The sequence below is a fragment of the Lactuca virosa genome, chromosome 4 (genome assembly GCF_052849685.1).
Source record: "Lactuca virosa cultivar CGN04683 chromosome 4, Lactuca_virosa_CGN04683_v6, whole genome shotgun sequence".
Classification (NCBI taxonomy): Eukaryota; Viridiplantae; Streptophyta; class Magnoliopsida; order Asterales; family Asteraceae; genus Lactuca; species Lactuca virosa.
In genome coordinates, this window is record NC_136429.1 from 95,595,844 (window position 1) to 95,621,297 (window position 25,454).

At 38.2% G+C, this 25,454-nt stretch overlaps 1 protein-coding gene across 1 annotated transcript; it reads left to right on the plus strand.

Annotated features, from left to right (window-relative positions):
- The first annotated feature begins 10,271 nt into the window (after positions 1 to 10,271).
- Positions 10,272 to 11,171, plus strand: LOC145104790 (uncharacterized). Its single transcript, XM_079041973.1, has one exon. It carries the CDS (start codon positions 10,272 to 10,274, stop codon positions 11,169 to 11,171), a length of 900 nt encoding a protein of 299 aa, XP_078898099.1.
- The last annotated feature ends 14,283 nt before the right edge of the window (positions 11,172 to 25,454 follow it).

The following is a 25,454-nucleotide window of genomic DNA, read 5'->3' on the forward strand; positions in this document are numbered from 1 at the left end:
ATGGTTTGAATAACTTAATCATTCAGGAAGAGCGACTTAGTTATTATGGAAGTCAAAACATGCAAAGTGAAACACAAGAATAAATGAATCAAATATGGTATCAAACCCTATGAATATAAATAAACACTTTTATTTATCACCATACTGATTACTCATTATTCATTGTTTTGGTTTTATCAACTTTATACTTGAATTAAAAACACTAGTTGTCCCATGCTCCAAGCATGTACACTATGTTTTTCTTAAACAATAGCTTTGCCATACACCAAGTATGCACTCTATGTTTGTCTATGATCCTTACTTTGTGAAATAAACCAATTGAACATAATTTCAATGATTCTAATTTCACACTCCCAAATCCTTATCGAAAAATGTGAGAATTTCAAATTCCTATCATTTATTGAAATCTGTTTAGATTTTAAACTTATATGCACTGACCCTCCTGTAATGAATATGTACAAAGTCACAAAGACTTGTCAATAGTCATTATAAGGTATTCCAATGGAGATCAACTCCATGGAAACTAAGTCTCATATTCAAAGTACATTGCTTTGGACATGCTTCTTGCATTAAGTTTTCTAATCTTACACAGATAACTTCCACCTATGGAGACAACTCCATATTCTCATTTTGACTATCACTTCTGAATAAGAGATGCCTCTTTTCAGAATATGTCAATATGGTCCTTCCAAAATTAGCACTATACTTCCAACTGTCCCTGAGCAACCAATCTTTGGTAAACCTCAGATTGTCCTCGACAATTGCTTAATCATTTTAGTCATATCCAATTCTAGACCTTTTCCCTTCTTAATGCCTCTGGGCATTTGGAAAAATTTAGAAATGACAAATATTATAGCACATGCAATCGATCCTGTACCCAAAGCAAATGGTACACGATTCATGATGTCTCACATAAAGACATGATTCTAGACCAGTCTTTTGCTACAATATTTTTATTTGCCATGTTTTCAAAATTTGACTATGAAGAGGGATGCCGTAATCATAATCGAATTTTGAAAATGCAATATATAGAATTTCCTTAAGTTGAACCAATCCAACATGAAATTCATATATATATATTCTTGACTAAAGATGATTAAGGTCTCAATCTAAGCCTTTAGAACTGAAATGAAGTATATCCTCTCCCTTAATTATAGCAAAACAACTTTTTCAATCCCTGCAGCCTCACGAATTGAAACTTTTGTTTTCTATAATTAACATTGCTAACTTGCAACACTAACAATAATTATCATGCTCCCACTAACATGATGATTATTAGTATAACACTTATGCTCCCACTAGCTTTGACATGTACTCAGAAATCAACTGGACTTCTAGAAATCAATACTTTATTGACTTCCTTACCAAAGTTCAGATTTCTGATACGAGATGCTTTGATAAAACTTTATTAAAATTATACACCTTTCCTTAGATAGCATGCATGTGTGTCTAAACAATTTCAGAACTATGAAAAGGGATGCCGTAATCATAGTCTCAATTGTTTAGACCTTTTTCCATCTGCTTCAAATCTACTTGGTGGAAGTGTTTCCTCACCATCATTTTCTTGAATCGGAGAGAAACCTTATGACCCTTAGATTTTATGGTGTATGTGTTCTTATCCATGTGAATCGTCAAAACCATAGTCACAAGACAAGGATAATGACAAATCCAAACTCATATGGACTGAACTTATGCAATCTTAACTTCTTGCCACCTGGTAGTACAGGGCCTGCCATTGCTTCCAAGTTGTTATGCAACCAATTGAGAACTTTCAGAACTCCTATGCAAAACCAACTTTAACTGGAATGGGCACAGAATATGTCAACATGATAGGTTATAAACCTCAAGTCGTGTGCTAGTGAAGAACCTCAGGTTTTATTCTTGATTAGTTCTTGAAATTCTTTTTAGGATCTTTAAGACTCCCACTGTCCTCTTGACATATAAGACTATCTTGCCAAATATTCAAGAGATAGTGCAGATTCTTTATCAAGACAAACACTTCACACAATTGGCCTTTGTTGGTCTTTGTTTAATCCAAAACATCACAACTTACCAACTTCAAATGTACAAGAGTAGGACACTTTTACTCTTACATTTGACAAGTGTTATAAACCTTTCTTTAAGATATGTCACTCAACTTATAGTCTTGGAGTATGACTTTAAGACTTGTTTTGAAACGAAGTATGACTCATCTTCTTGATTTAACCATTTCAACAATTCATGACTCCTCTTCTTAGTCATAAGAATGCACTAAGATGTCCTTAGAAGACCAATTGTGATGTGGTTCTTTAATCATTAAGATGATCACAAAACATGATACTAAAGTACTCTCCCATCTTTTCAGATTTGAGAAACTTTTATCTGTCTGCCTAATTTAATTCTTCCCATTCGTTCTGCCATACATTGAGACTTTTCCAATGTTTCAGAATTATACTTAAACTTGTAAGTATAACCATATTTACTAAAATTTAGTAAATCATGACGAATAGTCTTAACGAGCTTTGTGGTGGACTTGACCAGTGCACAAGAATGTGTACTCGATCCCTTTAGTCCTTAACTTGACTCACACATCCATGTGAACAAGTCTTAATTTTCCAATGCTTGAAAGTTCTCATTCATCATAGTATTCAAGTTGCATGATTCCAAGTTTCTATCCAACTGAAGCCTTGGGAATGAGAATCTTTCCTTATTTGGTAAATTATGACACTACCACAAACGAAAGAATCAAGTCCATTTTTTTTTCAAATATTGCTATCAATGGAATCATATAAACAACCATTTTTCACAAATGCCACTTGTAAGGATATTTAAAATAAATATAAAATTAAAAACTTTTATTTTATTTCAAAACTTTGCGGAAAAAACTTATCCTTATAGTGCAAATGCATACGGAAAAACTTGTTATCTATTCCTAAGCAATATATCATAACTCCTAAGTAACAGCTTCAAAATTCTGATGCGATCGAAATCCACCTACGCGATCAGAATCAACATATACTTCCTTTAAGCTTTCTCTCTATTCTTTGATTCTTAAAACATCAACATGTGACCCAGTCACATCATGTAATGAGGATCTTAGAATAGAAACTTAACAGAGTTAGATAATGGGCTCTACCTGAAGTAGAGTCAGACTTATTGACTTTAACATCCTTAGGTAAACTTGGCAGCTTTGCAATCAACGCCCCTTCCTTTGGCAAAATAAACATATGGACCCTTTGGTAATGGGACTATCTCAGACTTAGCCTTTCTCCTTATCATTTGGTCAACCGGGTTGACTATGGCCAATCCCTTTCCATTGGGAAGAGAATGCTTTTTCTGGATTTCCAGTGTCACCATTGTCACTGTCCATAAAGTTTTTGGGAAGTTGATCTTCCAATCAAATTTGCTTTACTATCGTTCCAAATCATTGCTGATTCAGCAGCACCAAGCAAATAGATATGATCATTAAGGTTCATGTCATAGTCTGTTTCATAGTAGTCCCAAAGGAACTCACTATGTGACTTAGAAAGTGATTGAACATCCAACTTTCTCAAGACTTTGACACCCAACTCTCCCAGCTTGTCAATATGTGACTTCATCTCTAAGATGTGATCACACATAGACCTTGCTTGCGATTAGGGCTTGAGTGACCTTGAACTTGTGGGTTAGGGAGAATAATTGGAGGAGGTGGAGGAAGTAAAGTTCCAAGAGATTTGGGAAGATCATAGATGTCTGAACTAGACATCTTTTGGGAGATATTCAAGATAGTTGATCTAAAGTCCTTAATATAACACCCAATATGAAATATTAAGGCTATGATCCAACAACCTATTTATAACTGGAAGAGGGATGCCGTAATCCGAGTTATAAAATAGTTGAAGGTAGGTAAATGACGATTCACCAATTTCCACCATGAAAAACGAAATAATGTAATTAGGTTTTTAATTGGATTTGAAACTCCTAGATCTTTTGAGATTCATTGAACTTTTCAATGGCATGTTTGAATCTCGAGTGTGCCCTTCAGGTTTTGTGACTGGGATGCCGAGGATCACAAAACAAGGTGTGAAGTAACCATGCAAATATACTTGGTACCCTTAATATTTACCCCTCAATCGATGTGCCGGTTAACCACACGAGCTCCACCGATACTATGATAAATATTAAGTTACCCTTTGCCTACTTTGTTAAATCCAGGTTAGTGTGCCGGTTAACCACACACGCTCCACTAACGGTTTAAACAAAGTGCAAAGTGTAATTTCATGGATTAGCACCTTATTCACATTTTCCTAAGTAACTAAGATTGGGAATTTATAAAAAGTTTAGTTACTTAGTATTTATCATTAATACTTTTAATGAAGGGAGAATTATAGTCCTTGTCCTACCCGTTCGGCTAACGACCCTCCACCAGTCAAGGAAGCGGTGGGTGAGAGTGGACACCCATTAAACTGCCATTTTATAGGCAGTAACCTTATACCCCCCTTATAGACCGGCTTCGTGAATGAGGCCTACTAACGGTAAGACTGACTTGCTCTTATACATATATTTATTATTAACTTATAATACTATAAAGTATAAGTGTTGAATTTTAACTTTTAAAATTCTAAGGGCTAACTTGGAATTAAAGTATTCATGGGGAAAACTTTACAAATTCCTAAACTTGAGGGCAAGTTTTGAAAATATTCAAAACTAATTAATTCCATAACTTATGTGTTTAAAGTAGTTTTAATTAAAAAAAAAAAACTCTTCAAGTTCCATAACTTGAGGACAAGTTATGGAAGACTTTAAACTAATAAAAGAATGTAACTTTTCTTTATTTTTGTAACTTATGGAACTAATTAAGGTTACACATTTTATCATTTAATGAAGTGACTCTTGAACCTCCATAACTTGAGGACAAGTTATGGAGTCATAAAACCATTTAATGAGGACAAGACTCTTCATTTTTGTAACCATTGCCAACTTTTTATGAGTTTTATGAAACTTAAATGTGACTTTTCATATAACTTGAGGACAAGTTACAAAAACACATTTTAGAATCAACTCTTAGATTAAAATGGATTGAAAACACATAATCAATTAACTTTTCTATTAATCTAATAAACTCATATGAACAAAGATAATTCACATCAAATTTTTTTTTCAAGTAATTAGCATAATTTTTAAACTAATACAATTCGATTTTTCAGCTAATTTTGCAAGTATAACAAGAAAACAAGCCTTGGCTCTGATACCACTGATGGGTTTTGCGCATTCTAACACTCCTAAGTGTACATGCAACCCTAAATACCCTGGATCTATGTTTTCTCTATTATACATGCAATTATGAACTTTCCAAGGTATTACCCTATCTAGCATACAATACTTGATACTTGGGTAATCAAATGGATAGAATACATACCTTTGTTTGATGTAGCTTGTCTCCATGAAGCTTGAGTGCCTAGTGCCCCAAGTGTGACACCTCAAATGGTTCACACAACACCAAATGCACATGGAATGACTTGAGAGAAATGGAACACTCCTTGAAATCGTCTAGCCCTCATTGTCACACATTAGTGCACGATTTCTTGAGCCATGGGATTCTTTTATATGGTGGCTATTAGGGTTACACCATGTAACTCATAACTTTACCCATTCCTTATGCTCCATGGATTTTAACCTCCATGGAGTATCCATGGATCACCCCATGGACTTAGTCCAACATAAGAAATCTTGGATCACAAGCCCACATATATAAGAATGAATGATTTACACAATCAACCCATATATTTAATTAGTCTCCTTTTGATCACTTAATTAATTCCAAATTAATTCTTGATCAATACTAATTAAATAACCTTATTAATATATTAGAACTTATAATATATTAACCAACCTTAAGTGTTATTTCTCTCATTATAGTCTATCCAAATGCATGATGCCATGCAACCCAAATGGACCATGCCGGATCGGGTCAAGTCTTACCAATTATAGTTATGGACTTAGACATTAATACAACATCAATCCCCCTCTTGCATATTGGTGTTTATGAACCAATAGAGACATCACACTTGAGGCGCTCAAGCTTTTAAAGGTCAATAACTACAAGTCCTTCTAAGAGGTAAGTCATCTAACTAGTTGTATCATTCAATTGTTCAAATGTATGCTAATTAGGACAATGCTTTGGAAACTTGAAAATATGCATGTATAGTTAGAGAAAACACAGATCCAAAGCATTTAGGGTTGCATGTGCACCATAGGAGTGTTATAGTGCTCAAAACCCAACAACACCAATGTTGGAGTGATAGTTGTTGTTGTAGGAGAACTCTGCAAGAGGTAGGTAGGAATCCCAACTCCCTCCAAAATCTATGACACAAGCCCACAACATATCTTTAAGTGTCTGGATGGTCCGCTCACTCTGGCCGTCAGTTTGCGGATGATAAGCAATGCTGAAATGTCGCCTCGTACCCAGTTCCTCGTGGAACTTCCGTCAGAATCGGAAAGTGAACTGAACATCTCGATCTGATATAATGGAAACTGGAACCCCATGACGATCAACAATCTAAAGAACATACACATCGGCCAACTTTTCGGCCGAGGAGCTCTCTTGGATGGCCAAAAAATGGGCACTCTTGGTCAATCAATCCACGATGACCCATATAGCATCAAAACCCTTGGCAGTCTTCGGTAGCTTGGTGATAAAATCCATGGTGATTCGTTTCAGTTCCACATGGGAACCTCCAAAGGATGCAGCTTTCCATGCGGCTTCTGATGCTCGGCCTTGAATATCCTATAGGTCAAGAACCTCTCAACGTACCAAGCTATCTCCCTCTTTATACACGGCCACCAGTAACTTAGCCTCAAATCCTGATACATCTTGGTGGCTCCTGATGGAATTGAAAAACGAGACTTATGTGCCTCCTTCAAAACTATCTGTTTGACACCGCAAGAAACCGGAATCCAGACCGCACGACAACGGGTCAACAATCCCCAACTATCGGTGACAAATCTATCGATCTCGCCCCTGATCCTCTCTTGTTTTCAGTTCTCCTTCTTGACTCTTTCTGTTTATTCCCATCTGATCAAATCCAAAATTGGAGAATCAATGGACATCCTCATACACATATCCCCAGCTGAAGATCCAGTCGACTTACGGCTCAAAGCATCCGCAACCATATTCGATTTACCCGGATGTTAAAGGATCTTGTAGTCATGATCCTAGACCACGTAAAGCCACCTGTGCTTCCTCATGTTCAGGTTCGGTTGGTCCATAATATATCGCAATCTCTTGTGATCTGTGTAAACGGTATACTGGACCCCATACAGATAATGTCTCCAAATCTTGAGGGAAAACACTACTGCCCCCAACTCCAGATTATGAGTAGGATATCGTGCCTCATACGGCTTCAGCTGTGGAGAAGAATACGCAATCACTCGCCCCTTCTACATAATAACCGCCCCAAACCAGTGATGGATGCATCACAAAATATAACTAAATCCTCAACACCCTCTGGAAGGGTCAACACTGGGGCCTCGCACAATCTCTGTCGCAGTGTCTCAAACGTCGTCTGCTGCTCAGGGCCCCATCAGAAATCCACGCCTTTCCTCTTCAGACGAGTGAGGGGTACAAAAATCTTGGCGAAATCCTGGATAAATCTCCGATAATATCCTGCTAAATCCAAAAAACTTCTGATCTCTGAGGGAGACTTCGGAATCTCCCACTGCATCACAGCCTCAATCTTGGTCGGATCGACCAAAATCCCATTCTGGTTAACGAGATGCCCCAGGAACTGGACCTCTCGTAACCAAAACTCACACTTTGAGAACTTGGCATAAAGTCGTTCTCGCCTCAACACTCCCAAAAATTCTCGAAGGTGCTCCTCATGCTGCTCTCTGGTCTTGGAATACACCAAAATGTCATCAATAAAAACAATAACTAATCGATCGAGCATCGGCCTGCATACCCGATTCATCAAGTCCATAAACATTACAGACGCGTTGGTGAGCCCAAATGGAATTACCACGAACTCGTAATGCCAATAACGAGTCTGAAATGCAGTCTTCTCCATGTCCTCCTCTCTAACCCTTACCTAATGATACTGTTGAATTAGGTGTCTAAGCCCATAACTATAATTGGTATATACTTGAAATGATAGTGGCATAGTCCTTTTAGGTTGCCCTCAAACCAAACTAGACAAGATGATTTTGGAGAGAGAGAGAGAGAGAGAGGTTGATTTATTATTTGAGTAATAAATTGAAATAATTGATTTATTAATATATTATGAAAATAATATATTAATTAGAAATCATATTATTTAATTAATAATTAATCAGAAATTAACTGGAATTAATTTTGGGATTAATTGGATTAATTAAAAGTGTAGAGACTGTTTGGTTATTTATTGAACGTTGAAGAAAGAAGGCCCAAGGACCTCTTTGAATGAAGTGGACGAATATCACTTGGGCAAGCCTAATAGTTTTCATCCAATCCCCTTGAATGAGGGGAATGGGCTTCTTGGTCACCAAGCAAGAGAATTTGGGGTTTCCTCCTTAAACCCTAGCTTTGGCACCAAGCTACCTCAGTTATATAAAGGCCATAGCCCTTTACAATTTCGGCACTCCTTGCCTTAAGAAGCCTTGGAAGAAATTTGTCTATCCCTTCTCCTCTCTCTATATTCATCCTCTTGCTTTTGTTGGATGTGATTCCATTAGAGGCATGACAATTATGGTGCTTGCTTCCAAGAGTTCTACAAGAAGGTCCTTTGTTATTTACTACAATAATAATCAAGGTATGTAATCCTTAACCCTAATTTGATATTTTCGAAAATAGCCTAGTGTTCTTAGTGTTTCCTTTTGATGTTCATAGTTATAGATTCAATACTAAAAACATAGATCTTGATTAGGGTTGCATGCACACTTAAGAGTTTAAGTTTGTTTATTTTGCATCAAACTCATCAGTGGTATCAGAGCTTGGGTTGTTTTCTATTGAATTTGCTATAATGGTTGAATTGATCAAATTAGGGTTTATGGAAATTAACCCTCTAGGCCAAGAATTTCGAAATTAGGGTTTCTTGGACCCTAAGTTTCGAAAATTAGGTAAGGGTTGAAACCCTTACCTTGCCTCCCAAGTAATCGATTTTAGGGCAAGGTTTCTTGATCCCTAAGTTTTCGATTTTAAGGTAAGGATTGAAACCCTTACCTGCCTCCCTAAGCAAACCATTTTCAAAAATGGTAAATGTCGTTAAGGTTTCCTAATTTTGGTAATTGTTAGTTTATCTGATTAAATAGGATAATTATAAAACTAGATAAACCCTACACCCATTTCTTCAAAAATTAGGGGTGAGGATTAAATTCAATTATTTGATTAATTTAATTAGATAATTCTACATGATTAGTTAAATTTTTAATTAATAAATAATTATTTCGTTTATTTTAAATTTAAATTAATTATTTAATTTTCGAAATTTAAATATAAACCTAGTATTTTGAAAAAGTTTTAAAATACACCTTATACTATATGTAAAATTAAATGTTTAATTATTACTTTATGTATAAAACTAAGTCAGTCGAACCGCTAGTACGTCTCGTTCACGAAGCCATACTATAAGGGGAGTTTAAGGAAGCGACCTATAAAATGACCGCCATTAAGTATCCACTCTTACCCACCGCTCTCGTGTATGGTGGAGGGTCGTTAGTCGAACAGGTTTGATAGGACAATTAATTCTCATTAATAAGTATAATTCTATTAAAAGTAACTAAAGTGTTTTATTAAAATTCCAATCTTAGTTACTTTAGGAAAAATGTGAATTTGTATGCTAACCCATGAAAGTGCACATTATACTTTATAGAAGTTAGTGGAGCGCGTGTGGTTAACCGGCACACTAATAGTGACTATAAAGAGTAATAATGGGTATCTCGATAAATTATCGTTGATTCCGGCACATTAAAATGAGATTATAAATGACATCGAGAGTGCCAAGCTAATTTGTATGGTTATTCACATATTGTTTGTGATCCTCGATATCCCAGTCACAAATGGTAGAGAAAAATCTCAGATTAAACATGCCATTGAATAGTTTTAATGAATCTCAAAACATCTAGAAATTTCACTTAACTTAATTTCCTTCAAATTTCGTTTTTCGATGGTGGAATTGGTAAATCGTCATTTACCAACCTTTATAAAATTTACAATTAGATTACGACATCCCTTTTCTAAGTTGTGAATTTTTTTAGTTGGATCCTAGTCTTAATATTTTATTTTGGGTTGTTATATTAAGGATTGTTCTTATCTAACTAAAACTACATTTCTTTTACAGATGTCTACACCAAATGATGCTTTTGGTTCCTCCTCCTCCTCTAACCATAACTTTTCCTTGTTGAACATCTACTCCAAGGTGACATTGGATGACACCAACTATAATGATTGGATGCGCAACATAAAGATGGCCCTTCGTTTTGAGGACAATGAGTATGTCCATGAGAAACCATTAGATGAGATTGACGAAGAGAAGGTCACTCCTGAAGAAATGGTCGCCTATAAGAAACACTATAATGATGCAACAAAAGTTGTTTGCATCATGGTGGCCACGATGACTTCTGAATTACATAGATACTATGAGGATTATTGGCCGTATGAGATGAAGAAGGACCTTATGGAGAAATACCATAAGCGAGCTCGTCGGGAAAAGTACGAGGTGGTAAAATCCCTCATAGCAAGCAAGATGAGAGAGGGAGAATCTGTTAGCATCCATGTGCAAAGAATGCGACGATACGTGGACCGACTTGTCAAGCTTAATGTGAATTTTGATGCGGAGTTGGTTATCAACATAGTCTCGAACTCCCTACCAAGTAGTTATGATCAGTTCATCTTGACTTATCATTTGAACAACAATGATACCACTATGTCTCAACTTCAGAACCTCATGCGAATAGTTGAAGCGGGGATGAAGGGAAAAAGTGTTGCCTTCACTCCTGCTAGTGCTCCCGTTCTGGCCATTGGTCAAGGGAAGGAAAAAAGAGGAAATGTCCTCCAAAGCAAAACTGGAAGGGAAAGTCTCAAGCTAGTCCGTCAAGTAATTGACCCAAAGGTAAATCCAGTTTCGATGCTCCCCCTATCCCTAATCCCAAAGAGGCCACTTACTTCTACTGCAGCGATAAAGGGCATTGGAAACGAAGCTGCCCAAAATATCTACAATACATCAACGACGACAAGGTGAAGCTGACTTCTGTAGGTATATACACTATCTTATCTAAAAACTCATCATCTTCTCGTTCTTGGGTCCTTGATACAGGATGTGGTATTCATATTTGTTCTGATTTGTAGGAGCTAAGAAGAAGTGAGGACGTGGATCATGGTAGAATAAACTTGATCATGGGGAATAAGCAATCTTCACCTGTCACCAATATTAGAGTTTATAGTCTAGTGCTTAGTGATGGAGTTAGTTTAGATTTATTGAGTTGTTGCTACTCGTCAGAAATGGCACGAAACATTATTTCCTTTCATGCATTGTTTAAACAAGGTTTTAGATTTTCTTTTAATGATGAGAATGGTTTTATTTTTGCTTATAAAAATGGTGTTTTTATTCTGAAGCTTTACCATGTGATGGTGTGTATGAAACTGGATGTGTGTAGATAATTTAGGCAATAGTGTATTTCACATTGATTCGTCTAATGGTATAGACAAAGTGTGCTTGTGGCATTGTCGTCTTGGACACATTAACAAGAAAGGCATCGCCCAAATCCAAAAGGATGGAGTGTTGGAATCATTTGACCTAAGGTCAGATGATGAATGTGAATCTTGTCTTTTTGGTAAGATGAAAAAATCACCTTTCACTGGTTCTTGTGAAATAGGTGAAGGTTTGTTGGACCTCATACACATAGATGTGTGTGAGCCCTTCAGATCCACCACAAGGGATGCTAATCGATTCTATGTGACTTTTACTGATGATTATAGCAGATATAGTTATATCTATTAAATCAAGCATAAGTTAAAAATCTTTGAAAAGTTCAAAGAGTTTAAACATGAAGTCGAGAATCAAATGGGCAGGAAGATAAAGATGCTTAGATCCGATAGAGGTGGTGAGTATCTTAGTATCGAGTTCCACGACTACCTCAAGAAATGTGGAATAGTTTCACAATTCACACCTCCTAGACCACCACAACTTAATGGTGTGACTGAGAGGCACAATAGAACCTTGTTAGACATGGTTCGTTCCATGATGAGTCGAGCTTCTCTTCCAATTTCGTTCTGGGGGTATTCCTTAGAGACTGCCGCCCATATTCTTAATCTTGTCCCAACTAAAATGGTTGCCAAAACACCGCAAGATATGTGGACAGGGAAGATTCCCTTGTTAGCACATATCAAGGTTTGGGGTTGTAAAGATTGACGATAGACTCATGACAAGCTTGAACCTCAAAGTGAGAGATGTATTTTCATCGGCTATCCACATAAGTCCTTTGGATATTTGTTCTACAGACCTAGTGAGAACATGGTCTTTGTAGGACGAAAGGGAAGTCTTTGAGAGAGAGAAATCATATGCAAAGAGGACAATGGGAGTACAATTGATCTTGAAGAAATCCAAGAATCAAAAGATGAAGGAACCTCTGAAGATGCTAGGGCTCAACCTGAGGAAGAGATTCCAGTTGAACCAATTGACGAGTCATTACCTCTTAGGCATTCCAGTAGATTTAGAATGCCACCTGAGTTCTATGGTTTCCATATTACTACAAATGCTGACACTTTTATTAGTGATAGTAGAATGGTAAATTTGGATGAAGCATCTAACTACAAGGAAGCAATGGCAGGCCTTGAGGCAGCCAAATGGCAAGAGGAAATGAACAGCGAGATGAAGTCCATGTATGACCATCAAGTTTGGAATTTGGTTGATAATGTACCAGGTCGTAAGACAGTTAGGTGCAAATGGATCTTCAAGAAGAAGACCGACATGGATGGAAAGGTACACACTTTCAAGGCTCAACTGGTTGCGAAAGGCTTTACTCAAACCCCAGGGGTTGACTATGATGTGACCTTCTCACCAGTGGCTAAGATCAAATCTATTAGGATAATGCTCTCCATAACTGCATTTCATGACTATGAAATCTGGCAGATGGATGTCAAAACCGCTTTCCTTAATGGGAAGTTGGCTGATGATGTTTACATGAGTCAGCCAGAGGGTTTTGTTGATGCTAAGTATCCAAATAGAGTGTGTAAACTTGATAAATCCATCTATGTATTGAAACAAGCGTCTCGTAGATGGAATCTTTGTTTCGATGAGAAAGTCAAAGAGTTTGGTTTCTCTAGAAGTGAAGATTAATGTTGTGTATATGTCAAAGCTAGTGGGAGTATAGTAACCTTCATGGTATTGTTTGTTGATGTCATTCTTTTTATAAGAAACAACATTCCAACTTTGCAAGAGGTTAAGTATTGGCTTGGAAAGTGTTTTGCTATGAAGGATCTGGGAGAGACTGCTTATATTATGGGGATAAGAATTATGAGAGACAGGAGTAAAAGACTAATTGGACTTAGTCAAAATACCTACTTGGAAAAGGTTCTAAAACGTTTTAGTATGGAAAATTCCAAGAAAGGAGAATTGCCTATACAGAGTAATACCAAACTGAGTAAGACTCAGAGCGTGAGTACCGATGTAGAGATAACAAAATTGAGTAGAGTTCCATATTCTTTTGTCATTGGATCTATCATATATGCTATTCCATGTACTCGCCTTGATGTGGCCTTTTTTTAGCAGGTAAAGCTCATTGGATAGCGGTTAAGAATATTCTCAAGTATCTGTAAAGGACTAAGGACTAGGTCCTAGTACTTGGTGGCAGTGACACATTAAGAGTAATTGGGTATACTGACGACAACTTTCAAACAGACAGAGACAATTTTTGTTCTCAATCTGGCTGGGTGTTTACCTTAAATGGAGGAGCGGTAACCTGGAAAAGCTCCAAACAAGAGACAGTGGTTGATTCTACCTGTGAATCAGAGTACATAGCAGCAAGCGAAGCATCAATGGAGGCAATTTGGTTGAAGAACTTCATCGGAGACCTTGGAGTTGTTCCAACCATTAAGGAGTCAATGGAATTTTTCTGTGATAATGTAGGAGCGGTTACCTTGACAAAGGAACATAGAGATCATGGCAGATCAAGACATATCGACAAAAAATATCATTTCATCAGAAATAAAGTAGAATAAGGTCACCTCGTAGTGAAGAGGGTATCATCAGAAGAGAATCTTGCAGATCCACCCACAAAGGGTCTGAGTAGGGTCAAACATATTCAGCATGTTAGGAGCATTGGTCTGAGAGATGATATTAGTTTTAGTAGTTAGATAGTTAGTTGAAACTTGTAATAAAGTAAATGTAATTGACTTTTGGTGATTAAATAATAGATAATTATTTATGAGTTTGTTTACTACCTTTTTTCAATTGCTTATTATTATGTTTCATTTTGCATGTTTTACTTCCCGAATAATTTGATTATTCAAACTCCACAGACGATCATACTTTTGGAAGTAAGTAGTGAATTAAGAGTGTCATGAATTAGATTGTATTGGAAAATGAGATTGATTTTGTTGCATGTCTCATGTCCGAATGATATCTTACAGAACAGAGGATTATATAATCACTTATCTTAGGACATGTGACTAACTGGGTCAGAGTTCGACATCGGCTTTTGGAAGCTACAATTTCCTGATCAGTTTAGAAGTTATACTAGCAATTATAGTTATTAGATTTATCCAAGTGGGAGACTGTTGAATTAGGTGTCTAAGCCCATAACTATAATTGGTATATACTTGAATTGATAGTGGCATAGTCCTTTTGGGTTGCCCTCAAACCTAGCAACTGGATAGGATGATTTTGGAGAGAGGGGGGGGGGGGTTGATTTATTATTTGAGTAGTAAATTGAAATAATTGATTTATTAATATATTATGAAAACAATATATTAATTAGAAACCATATTATTTAATTAATAATTAATCATAAATTAATTAGAATTAATTTTGGGATTAATTGGATTAACTAAAAGTGTACGGACTGTTTGGTTATTTATTGAAAGTTGAAGAAAAAAGGCCGAAGGACCTTATTGAATAAGGTGGACGAAAATCACTTGGGCAAGCCCAAGAGTTTTCGTCCAAGCCCCTTGAATTAGGGGAATGAGCTGCTTGGTCACCAAGCAAGGGAATTTAGGGTTTCCTCCTTAAATCCTAGCTTTGGCACCAAGCTACCTCAGCTATATAAAGGCCATAGCCCTTCACAATTTTGGCACTCCTTCCCTAAATAAGCCTTGGACAAAATTTATATATCCCTTCTCCTCTCTCTATATTCATCCTCTTGCATGTGTTGGGTGTGATTCCATTAGAGGCACGACAATTGTGGTGCTTGCTTCCAAGAGCTCTATAAGAAGGTGCTTTGTTATTTACTACAATAACAATCAAGGTATGTAATCCTTATCCCTAATTTGGTATTTTCGAAAATAGCCTACTGTGATTAGGGTTTCCTTTTGATGTTCATAGTTATAGATTCAATAGCGAAAACATAGATCTTTATTAGGGTTGCATGCACACTTAAGAGTTTAATTTTTTTTGTTTTGCATAAAACCCATTAGATACCCCAACCTCAGATCGATCTTGGAGAACCAAGATGCACCCTGCAACTAATCAAAGAGGTTGTCAATCCGCGAAAGTGGGTAATGGTTCTTCACCGTCAACTTGTTCAACTCCCGGTAATCAATGCACATCCGGTGTGAACCATCCTTCTTCTTGACGAACAATATCGGTGCTCCCCACGACGAACTGCTTGATCTAATGAACTACTTGCCTAATAGCTCCTGAAGCTGAGAGGATAACTCCTACATCTCACGCGGTGCCAAACGGTACGACGCCTTGGCAATCGGAGCCGCACCTGGCACTAGGTCAATCCTGAACTCCACCTGCCTCTCGGGAGGCACACCGGGTAACTCCTCCGAAAACACATCAGCAAACTCCCACCTGCCTCTCTCAGTATACATCTTGGTGATCTCCGTCACCAACTCAGTTCCTTGCCTCAAGTACATGTACTACTGGGTCAATCTCTCCCTCTCAACCAATGGAACATATCTCGTGCGGAACATCTCAGAGAATTGCTCCCATGAAATAGCAGCCCTCTGCTCCGGAGTGTGAGAGCTAGTAACCAACCTCCACCAATCCTTCGCCCCCAACTTGAGAAGGTTCAGGGCACACTTGACCTTCTGGTCAGCTAGGCAGGAGCAGGTAAAGAAACATCCATCAACATCGGACAACCACCTCATAGTAACGATCGAATCCTGAATCCCATCGAACACCGGGGGCTTCATATTGTCGAAGTCCCGATACTGGAAGGCTCTCTCTCCACGAACCCCAGTGCCTGCAACGGCCGTGGTAGTTGTAGCAACAACAACCTCAGTAAGAGCAGCGTATATGTCGTCAAAGTACTCAATCATGGTAGTCTTGATAGACCCAAATAGCTCTGCTATCTGCCCCCGGATAACAGTCACACCCTCAGAAGAAATCAATGCCCTAATCTCATCATCAGACAACCCCGGCCTATCCTGTACACTCGAACCAACTCCTATCTTGAATCTCCTCATGACCACCATACTGAAAATAAACCAGAAAATATCAGATGAGGCACATTTCATACCATATGAGCTATTCTAAACAACAAACCCTAGGGGTTGTGACTTCCCTGCTATGCGTACGGGTCCTGTGCTTCCTATAGTACGGGCCAATATTACCTTTCGCACCTACCCATATTTGTCTCGGAAGATCATTACAACGACCCTATTAACACACACTAGAATACGCATACATCCTATTCTCACTCTCTAGAGAAAGGCTAGAGATTTCTCAACTGGCCGACTGCTCACACATAACCCATCCATGAAACTTCCACCAACCCTGCAACACTCGTGTATGCTAATCATACATAACACTGGATCCTATAGATAGTCGAATACATGATTCTACCGTAAGACCTTCATCAAACAAGAACATGAAATAAGGCTAAACCAAACATTCTCAGGCTATAGAATCTTAGTTATGTACAACTATGATGCATACACTAAGCAACTACAGTAATGATGTCAATTCCATACAAGAAAGAATCCTAGGCTATCAGGCATCAATTATCAGACATTTCTATCATGCAATTCCTGAAGATCCCTAGCCTACCACTAGCATGTTGTTCTAACATAAACATAATATCAATAACAATGTGGGTAACTTGGGGTATACTTTGTTGCTCCGACTTATCGCACACATCGCATCCTTCCTTATTTACATTTGAAAACAATTTTGAAAATCAGTTTAAAAACTTTTGCAGTTCCCTAGTTTGAGTATGGATTCACACTAATGTTCATCCACTTATCTCAAACCAAGGCTCTGATACCAACTTGTAACATTCCAAAAATCACGATAAATTTAAAATTTTCAAAACCAACCATTATTTAACATTTTTTACAAAAATTCATTGTTTCAAAAGAATTATTTCAAATCAGAGTTTTCCCAAGACCCGGTGCCATAAAACAGGAAGTTGTGTATGATCACGCCTTTGCCTTCCCACGATCCGCAAAAGTACCTGAAACGATAAACTAAAAACGGTAAGCCAAAGCTTAGTGAGTTCCCCCAAAGTACCATCACACCACATAACAAACAAGCATACAAATATGAGCAGCCAGCCTGACTGGACCACCTAGCAGGGCCTACAACCTATTTGGACCGCTCTATGAGCCTTCGGCATGACTGGACTGCCTAACAGGGCGTACAACCTATCCGGACAGCTCCACGGGCCGCCAGCCTAACTGGACCGCCTCACAGGGCTTATAGCCTATCCGTTCGTCCCTGAGTTTCTTGGCCTACAACACAAAGCAGGTCCTCCTCAACCCAACACAACATGTCGACATATTCAACAAATAAACATAAACATAGAGCCAACAAATACATATAATCATACGGATCTACTGAACAGCTACAAACTATCATATCCCTATCCTGACCAGTATAAATAATCTAGTGGGTCGGCATTGGTGCCTTCGACCCATGGGTATAGTGAGGAAAACTCACCTCTCATGCTGAATGTAGTTTGAAATAAATCCCTGCTCCGACAACCGGCTCTACCCGACTCCTAAATATCAAAACATTTCCCATTCTAAATTAATAACAATTTGACCAAAATACCCTTGGTCAAAACTGGTCAAAATCAACAAAGTCCACTAAGTCAACCCAGTCGAGTCAACCATGCCGAGTCAACTCAAGCCTCGTATGTGGGGCATACTCGTGTCCGAGGCATCGGGGCTCAACCTGCGTACGCACATCATACCTTTTTGTATGCCCATCGTACACACAAGTTTTCTTCTTAACCCCTTAAGAGCTTAATACTTTGACTTTTTACGTCCAAATGTAGATCCAAGGCCAAAATACCACTGAGAGTCATAAAGTTTCCAACTTTATGACTTTTCATGCCCATTAATTGCTTAATACACAAAATCCCAACTTCTTAACACCTTAAGACCATCTAGAGCATGAATGGGGAAGAACTAAACATCAAGATCATATTTTTATGACTCAAGACCCCTCATTGGGTCTGAAAGGACAACTTATTTGATCAAGAGCATGACATGCTCAAGAATCCCAAAGGTTGGGACCGAAAATGCCCTATATGGAGGAATATCTAGATCTACATGAAAGGATGATCAAGTTAAGAGCTTTTTACCTCCTGGAGATTACTAGCAAGTAGGGAATCCCATATCCAAGCTCCAAAGTCCTTCTACCTAGGGGTGGCAATTGATGACACGACACGACAAAAATACACGACACGAAATGAAATTGGGACAAAACTGAAATTCGAATTCGTGTTCGTGTCGTGTTCGTGTCAAGTATAAAAAACACGACATCATGTCGTGTCGTGGTCATGTTCAAAATTCGACACGAAATTGACACGATTTAGCATTTGTCAGTCGTGTTTTTCGTGTTTGTCGTGCTTGTCGTGTTATATATGATTAAGTATTAATTAAATTAATTAATTGTTATACTGTGTCATCTTTATCGTGTCATGTCGTGTTTTTTGTTTTTTTTAATCGGTTCGTTTTCATGTTGGTTGAAAAAAACACGACCTCGTGTCGTGTCGTGTTCGTGTTACAAAAAACATTGTCGTGTCGTGTCGTGTCAAACAAAAACACGACACGATGACCCGATTTGCCACCCCTACTTCTACCACCTTCTTCTTCTTCAAGGACACCACCAAAACACACAAATGTGCTCAAAATTCACTCTTCTCAATCAGGGTTAGCTAGAGGGACAAACTTTGGACGGAGGATGATTAGGGAGAAGGTCTTGGGGCCATAAAGATGTTTAAATAGGGTCCAAAACCTAAATTTTAGGGTTTGGAACCCTCGCACGTACGCCTGGTGTACGCAATGTACGCCCAACGTCAGGGCCACGCGCATGTACGCCATGCATATGAAGAGTACGCCCAACATACTAAGTCTTTGGCCAAAATTACCAAAATGCCACTATGGGCCATTTTGCAATCCTCCTCATGCACAAGGGCCAAAAATACAATATTCTTCACATAAAGGGTTTAATTCAAAGTTACCTCATCATCGGGATGTTACACCAACCTTCTTTCAACGTTGATAATTTCTTTCCACAATAAAAATATTAAGACTTCAAATGTGGAGTCTGCATGTGTTTATGTTTAAATTCTTGGCATTACAAGGCAATTCCAAATATCAAGTTGTTTTTATCTATTATTTTTCATATTTTAGTTTGTATAGTGATTCAAGTTATAGATCTTAGTTACATCAAGAAAATTACAAATCTTTTGATTTTGGTTTTTCTTGGCAGTTGAGTGCTGATAAAAGCCTCTTTCATAGAATATTTGTAAATCAAGCAATGATTATATTTTATTAGTAGTTGATATCATATCACTTGTTGATACATCACAAAGTAACCTGAAATCCTTAATTACCCTATTGTGTTACAATTATCAGGTAAAAAGATGTGTTGAGATGTCAAGAAAGCTACGTTTCTTCAAAGATCAGACACACAAGGGTATTTATCATCTTCATCTCTTCCTACAACACAACCAGATGTTGACCTAATTTATTTTAATCTTTGAGAAATATTTTAAAAAGCCACTCATCTAATTTCTATTTTCTAAGCACATATTCTATTTACAAAATAAAAAATACACATTTAATGAAATAAAAAAGAATAGGTTAAAGTTGAGTTTATTTGGAAAAAAAATACGTTTTAGGTCTAAACTGGAAAAAAATACAAAATGTGGGGTCTTTTGTGAAAAAAAACTCAGTTTACCTGTTGGTAACCTATATAAAGAACCTTATGCCCTTATTCCAGCCTCCTTCTCACCCTTAGACAGCCACCACGAAAACCGTAACCCATATTTGTGTGTTCTTGTGATTTGGTAGCCATTTGAGAGCATTTTGGTGTTGTTTTAGTGTTTTGGAAGAGAAAGAAGCTTGAAGAAGGAGCAAGGATTCAAAGAGAACTTGTAGATCTAGGGGATTAGCACAATTTCTGACTTATTTGAGGTATCAAGCTTCAAACTTGACCATTGCATGCTTAGTTATAAAGTTGGGGTGTTTTATGGGTTATTTTGACTCCATTGTTAGGGTTTCTTGTATCTTGATAGTTTCAGACCATAAGAGCTGTCCTTTTGAGCTCTTGGAAGCACTTAGAGTCATAAAAATTGGACCTTGATGGTTAAGCCACAACCATGCAAGTGTTTAATGGTCACAAAGTTTGTTTAAGGACTAAAATCATGTTTTAACCCCCATCCATGCATGCAAGCTCATAAAGTTTGTGACTTTATGGATTAGGATGTATTAAAGGACCTGGATCTATGTTCTGGACGTGAGGACTTAATGGATTAAGTCACAAATGGAGCCCCAAGGAAGTTGGCCAGTACGCTGGGCGTATACCCTGGTACGCTGCGCATACTGGGTTAACTTCCTGTTTTCGGTCAAGGCCAGCGTGTTGGGTTTTAGTATACTACAACATCCTATGGTGCACATACAACCCTAAAAGCTTTGGATATATGTTTTCTCTAATTATACATGCAATATTGTTTCCAAAGCTTTAAGCCTACAACTAGCATACAAATGATATAAACTACATAAAATACTAGTTATAAGTTTACCTCTTTGTGTAGCTTGTAGAACTTGATGAGTTTGGCCTTTAAAAGCTTAGCCCCAATAGTGTGGAAGCCTCAAATGGAATCACAACACATCATGGACAAAAGATGAAACTTGAGAGAGAATTCATACACACCAAAACTGTCCATATCCTCCAAGAATACATTAGTTGTGATTTTGGCTATGAAGTAACATATTTATATGTGGAATTCCAAAGGTCATGGGTTAACCCAAACCCATACCCATGGGTTTATGATCCATGGTTCATGTGGCCCAACTCTTTATGTATCCATACATAAACTTGGTCCAACATAGATCATAAGCCCAACACATATAAATATAACTAATTACCATGATTAGTCCCCATAGATATAATTAGTCTCTTTTGATCACAAAATTAGTTCCAAATTAATTATTGATCAATACTAATTAAAACATATGATTTCATATTAATATATTAGAACTTATAATATATTAATAAATCATACATAACCTTCTCTCAAGAGTCTATCCTAACAAATTGTCCTGATGATATGCAACCCAAATGGACCATGCTACTCTCGGGTCAAGTACATACCAATAATAGTTATGGGCTTAGACATCTAATCTAACACATCATACGCTGGGCGTACGTGCCAGGTACGCCGTGCGTACGCATGCAGAGTGGCGAACTTGGGTTTTTGGGCCTTAAAAGTTTGGACTTGGATGGTTGGGCCTCATGGTCCACTGTGGAATAGAGTCTATGGGCCTAGAACTAAGATTTAAAGTATTGGGCCTTTTGGGCCATAATGGGCCATTCGAAATTATTTAATTTTGGCTAAGGAGTTATTGGGCTTGTGATAAGGCCCATTTTAGGAGTTGGGCCCAATTTAGAAAATTGGGCCATTAGTGAGCCTTTAATGGGCCATTAATGGGCTTGGAAAGATAAGAAGGAATTTCGGCTTTAGATATGGTCCAAATTAGACCAAGGGGTAAAATGGTCATTTTACCCTAAGAAGTAATATGGATTTTGACTAAGTGTTGTTATGATAATGATAGCCGGAGAGTCATTGGAGCAGCCGTTGGGGATTTCTTACCGTGAGATTCGACACTCAGTTTTGCGAGGTGAGTTACCTTCCAGTAGAAGTGGGTCTAAGGTACCGATGTCGGCCCACTAGTAGGAGATATAGTAGAGATGATTATCTTTGTGATAATTGTCTGGTATGCCACTATCTGTTATGCTTTATGTGCTAGTATGTTATGATATTATGTGATAGTGGTAGGAGGGGTAGGACAGACCCCGTTACCGGTCGAAAGGACCGAAGGGGTAGGCCAGCACCCGAATATGCTAGGTAGTATGTGATTTATGTGTTTATGTACTAGAATGATATACGGTAGTAGTATGGGTGAAATAGCCCCCGTTACCGGTTGAAAGGATTGAAGGGGTAGGCCAGCATCCTGATATGCTAGGCAGTTACCGGTTGAAAGAGACCGAAGGGGTTGGCCAACACCCTGATATGCTAGGCAGTTACCGGTCGAAAGAGACCGAAAGGGTAGGCCAACACCCAGATATGCTAGGCGGTATCTGTGTATTGTATGGTATGTGGTATGATGGGGGAACTCACTAGGCTTTGTGCTTACAGTTTACAGTTTTGGTTTCAGGTACTTCCTCTTTAAAGGGAAAGGGGCCGGCATGATCGCAACGCATCACACTACATTTTCCGCACATGAGATTCTTGGGAGTTATACTATGATGTTGTTTTATCATGACATGATTTGATTATTGACATATTGGTTTTGGATATGAGTTGTGTAACACTTGTTCCAGGTATTATTTAATTTATCTAATTTTTAGGGTTTTGTGCATGGACTCGGCGAGTTGGGAAGCTCCAACTCGTCGAGTAGAAGTTACTATGAGGACGCAGGACTTCAGACCTACTCGACGAGTCGGAGGACCCGACTCAACGAGTAGGAACTGTAAAGAGAAACCCTAATTTTCAGGGGTTTTTACCTTATTTAAAGAACTTATGGCTCATTTGTAGCCTCTTTCATCGTTATTACAGTCCTGAAAGAAACCCTAGCCTCATTTTGGTGCTTTCTTGAGTGTGTGTGAGCCTTAAAGAGTGGAACTTGTGCTTTTGAGAAAGAAACTTGAAGGTTTAGGAGATTGGAGAGAGGAGAAGGCTTTGGATCCGACATCTACTTGTTGTTAGCATCCATTTAGAGGTAAAGAGTTGCTACCTTGATCTCTATTTACTTAGATATCATTTTATGGAATAATATGGTCACTTTTGGTGCCAAATGGGGTCATACTCAGATTTGGACTTGTCATAAGGATATGGTTCCAGATCTGGACATCTCTAGGTCCTCAATGACATAAAGTTGCTCACTTTATCCAGCTTGGGCCCTTTCCATGCACTAAAACCTTGTAGGAAGCTTAGTTTTGATGTTTTAGCATTGTGAGGCCTTGCATGCACGTAAAGTTTGCAAATTTACGTGGTAACTACACTATGGGAGGTTGGATCTGAAGTTTGGGACCTTAGATCCCACTGGAAAGGACTGAACACAAAAGGACTGAAGGAAATCGTCGAGTCCCTTAGTCGACTCGACGAGTCGGGTAGGGTTTACCCGTTTTCTAGATTCTGAATGAGTGCAGTGAAGGATTAGGGTTTTGGTCTGCATGAACTTTTGGTCTTCTGGACATTTGATGAACTCAACGAGTCACTTAGGTGACTCAGGATTCGGTGGAATGGACTCGGGAGGAACTTGACGAGTTGCTGGATGCACTCGACGAGTTGAGGTTAACATGGACTGTTGACCTTGACTTTGACCAGGGTTGACCAGGGTTGACTTTGAGGATGATTATGGTATTTCGGGATTGTTTCAAGTTAATCACATGATGATTATAGGCAGTTGAGTTAGAGCAGGGCGTGAGATTTATCTGATCTTAGCTTGTTAGTTCAACATTCGAGAGGTGAGTCTCCTCACCATACCAATGGGTCTAAGGCACCAAGGCCAGCCCATTTTGTGATATGTGGTACACTAGTTGAAGTAGAGATATATGGTATGATAGTTAGCTATATGCCAAGTGGTATGCTAGTGATTATATGATACTTGAAGGGAAGACCATGGGGGGAGCCCATGTCACTTGGATATAAGACCATATGGGGGAGCCCATGGCTTGTTAGTTAAAGACCATGGGGGAGCCCATGGCAATCGAATGAAAGACCATGTGGGGGAGCCCATGGCTTGTCAGTTAAAGACCATGGGGGGAGCCCATGGCACTTTGGTATAAGACCATGTGGGGGAGCCCATGGCATCCTTATATGTTTGTATGCATGGCTTATGTGATATATGTAGCTTTTATGGCTAATATGATATGTATTATGTGGATTGTGTGTGGGGTATGCTCTGGGGAACTCACTAAGCATTAGCTTACAATTTGTGGATTTGTTTCAGGTACATCTGAGCCCAAGGGAAAGGGCAAGGCTTGATGGTGTGGCGTACACTCTCTCTCAAGCGTTTTGATGGGACACTCTGATGTTTAGAAATAAAATTGTCATTGTTACGAATTTGAAAACAATTGTATTGAGATTTTATGGTTTATGGGAAAGTGTTTTGGCTAATTAAAAATGAAAATTTTCTTTTGAAAATTGGGTCGTTACAAGTTGTTTCTATGATGTTTTCAGACAAATGGTTTTATAATTATTAAATTAAAAATGAAACTTTTTGGTGTTGAATTTTGGGATGTTACAAGTTGGTATCATAGCCTTGGTTTGAGGGATTCGGACACACCTTCGGGGGTGTCTGGACTCAAATCGAGGGTTTGAAAGAGTTTTACAAGAAAAATAAATTTTCTAAAATTTAAAATTAAGGTTTTTGAGAAAGAACAAGGAGTGTGATGCGTGCAATCGGCCGAGCTTAAGTAAGTTTTCCCCAAGATACCCATACATGTTATGATATGATATGATTATGAGAACTGCATGCTAGATTAGGGCTAAGGATCTAGGAAGATGCCTTATGTGCCTGCTATATGTGCTTATTGAATTACATGCTAGAACTGATTAGTCAATGATATGATGGCCTGCTTAGGATATGCTTGGTTTTGGTTACTCAAATCCCGAATGCTGCTTGCTTTGTGCTTTTAGGAGTTCTAGTTATCTTTAATTAACTAGTAAGCGAATACTTTAAGTTACATATTACGAGGACTAAATAATTTCAGAAGGTTAGGTCTAGCCCTATTTCACAACTCTTGTTTAAGTTCAACCGTTGTAGGGTAGGACCTCTCGTTCGAAGAATTATCTGGTCTTAGTGATAGGTAATGGTATTCGCGAGCTAGTTAGGTATG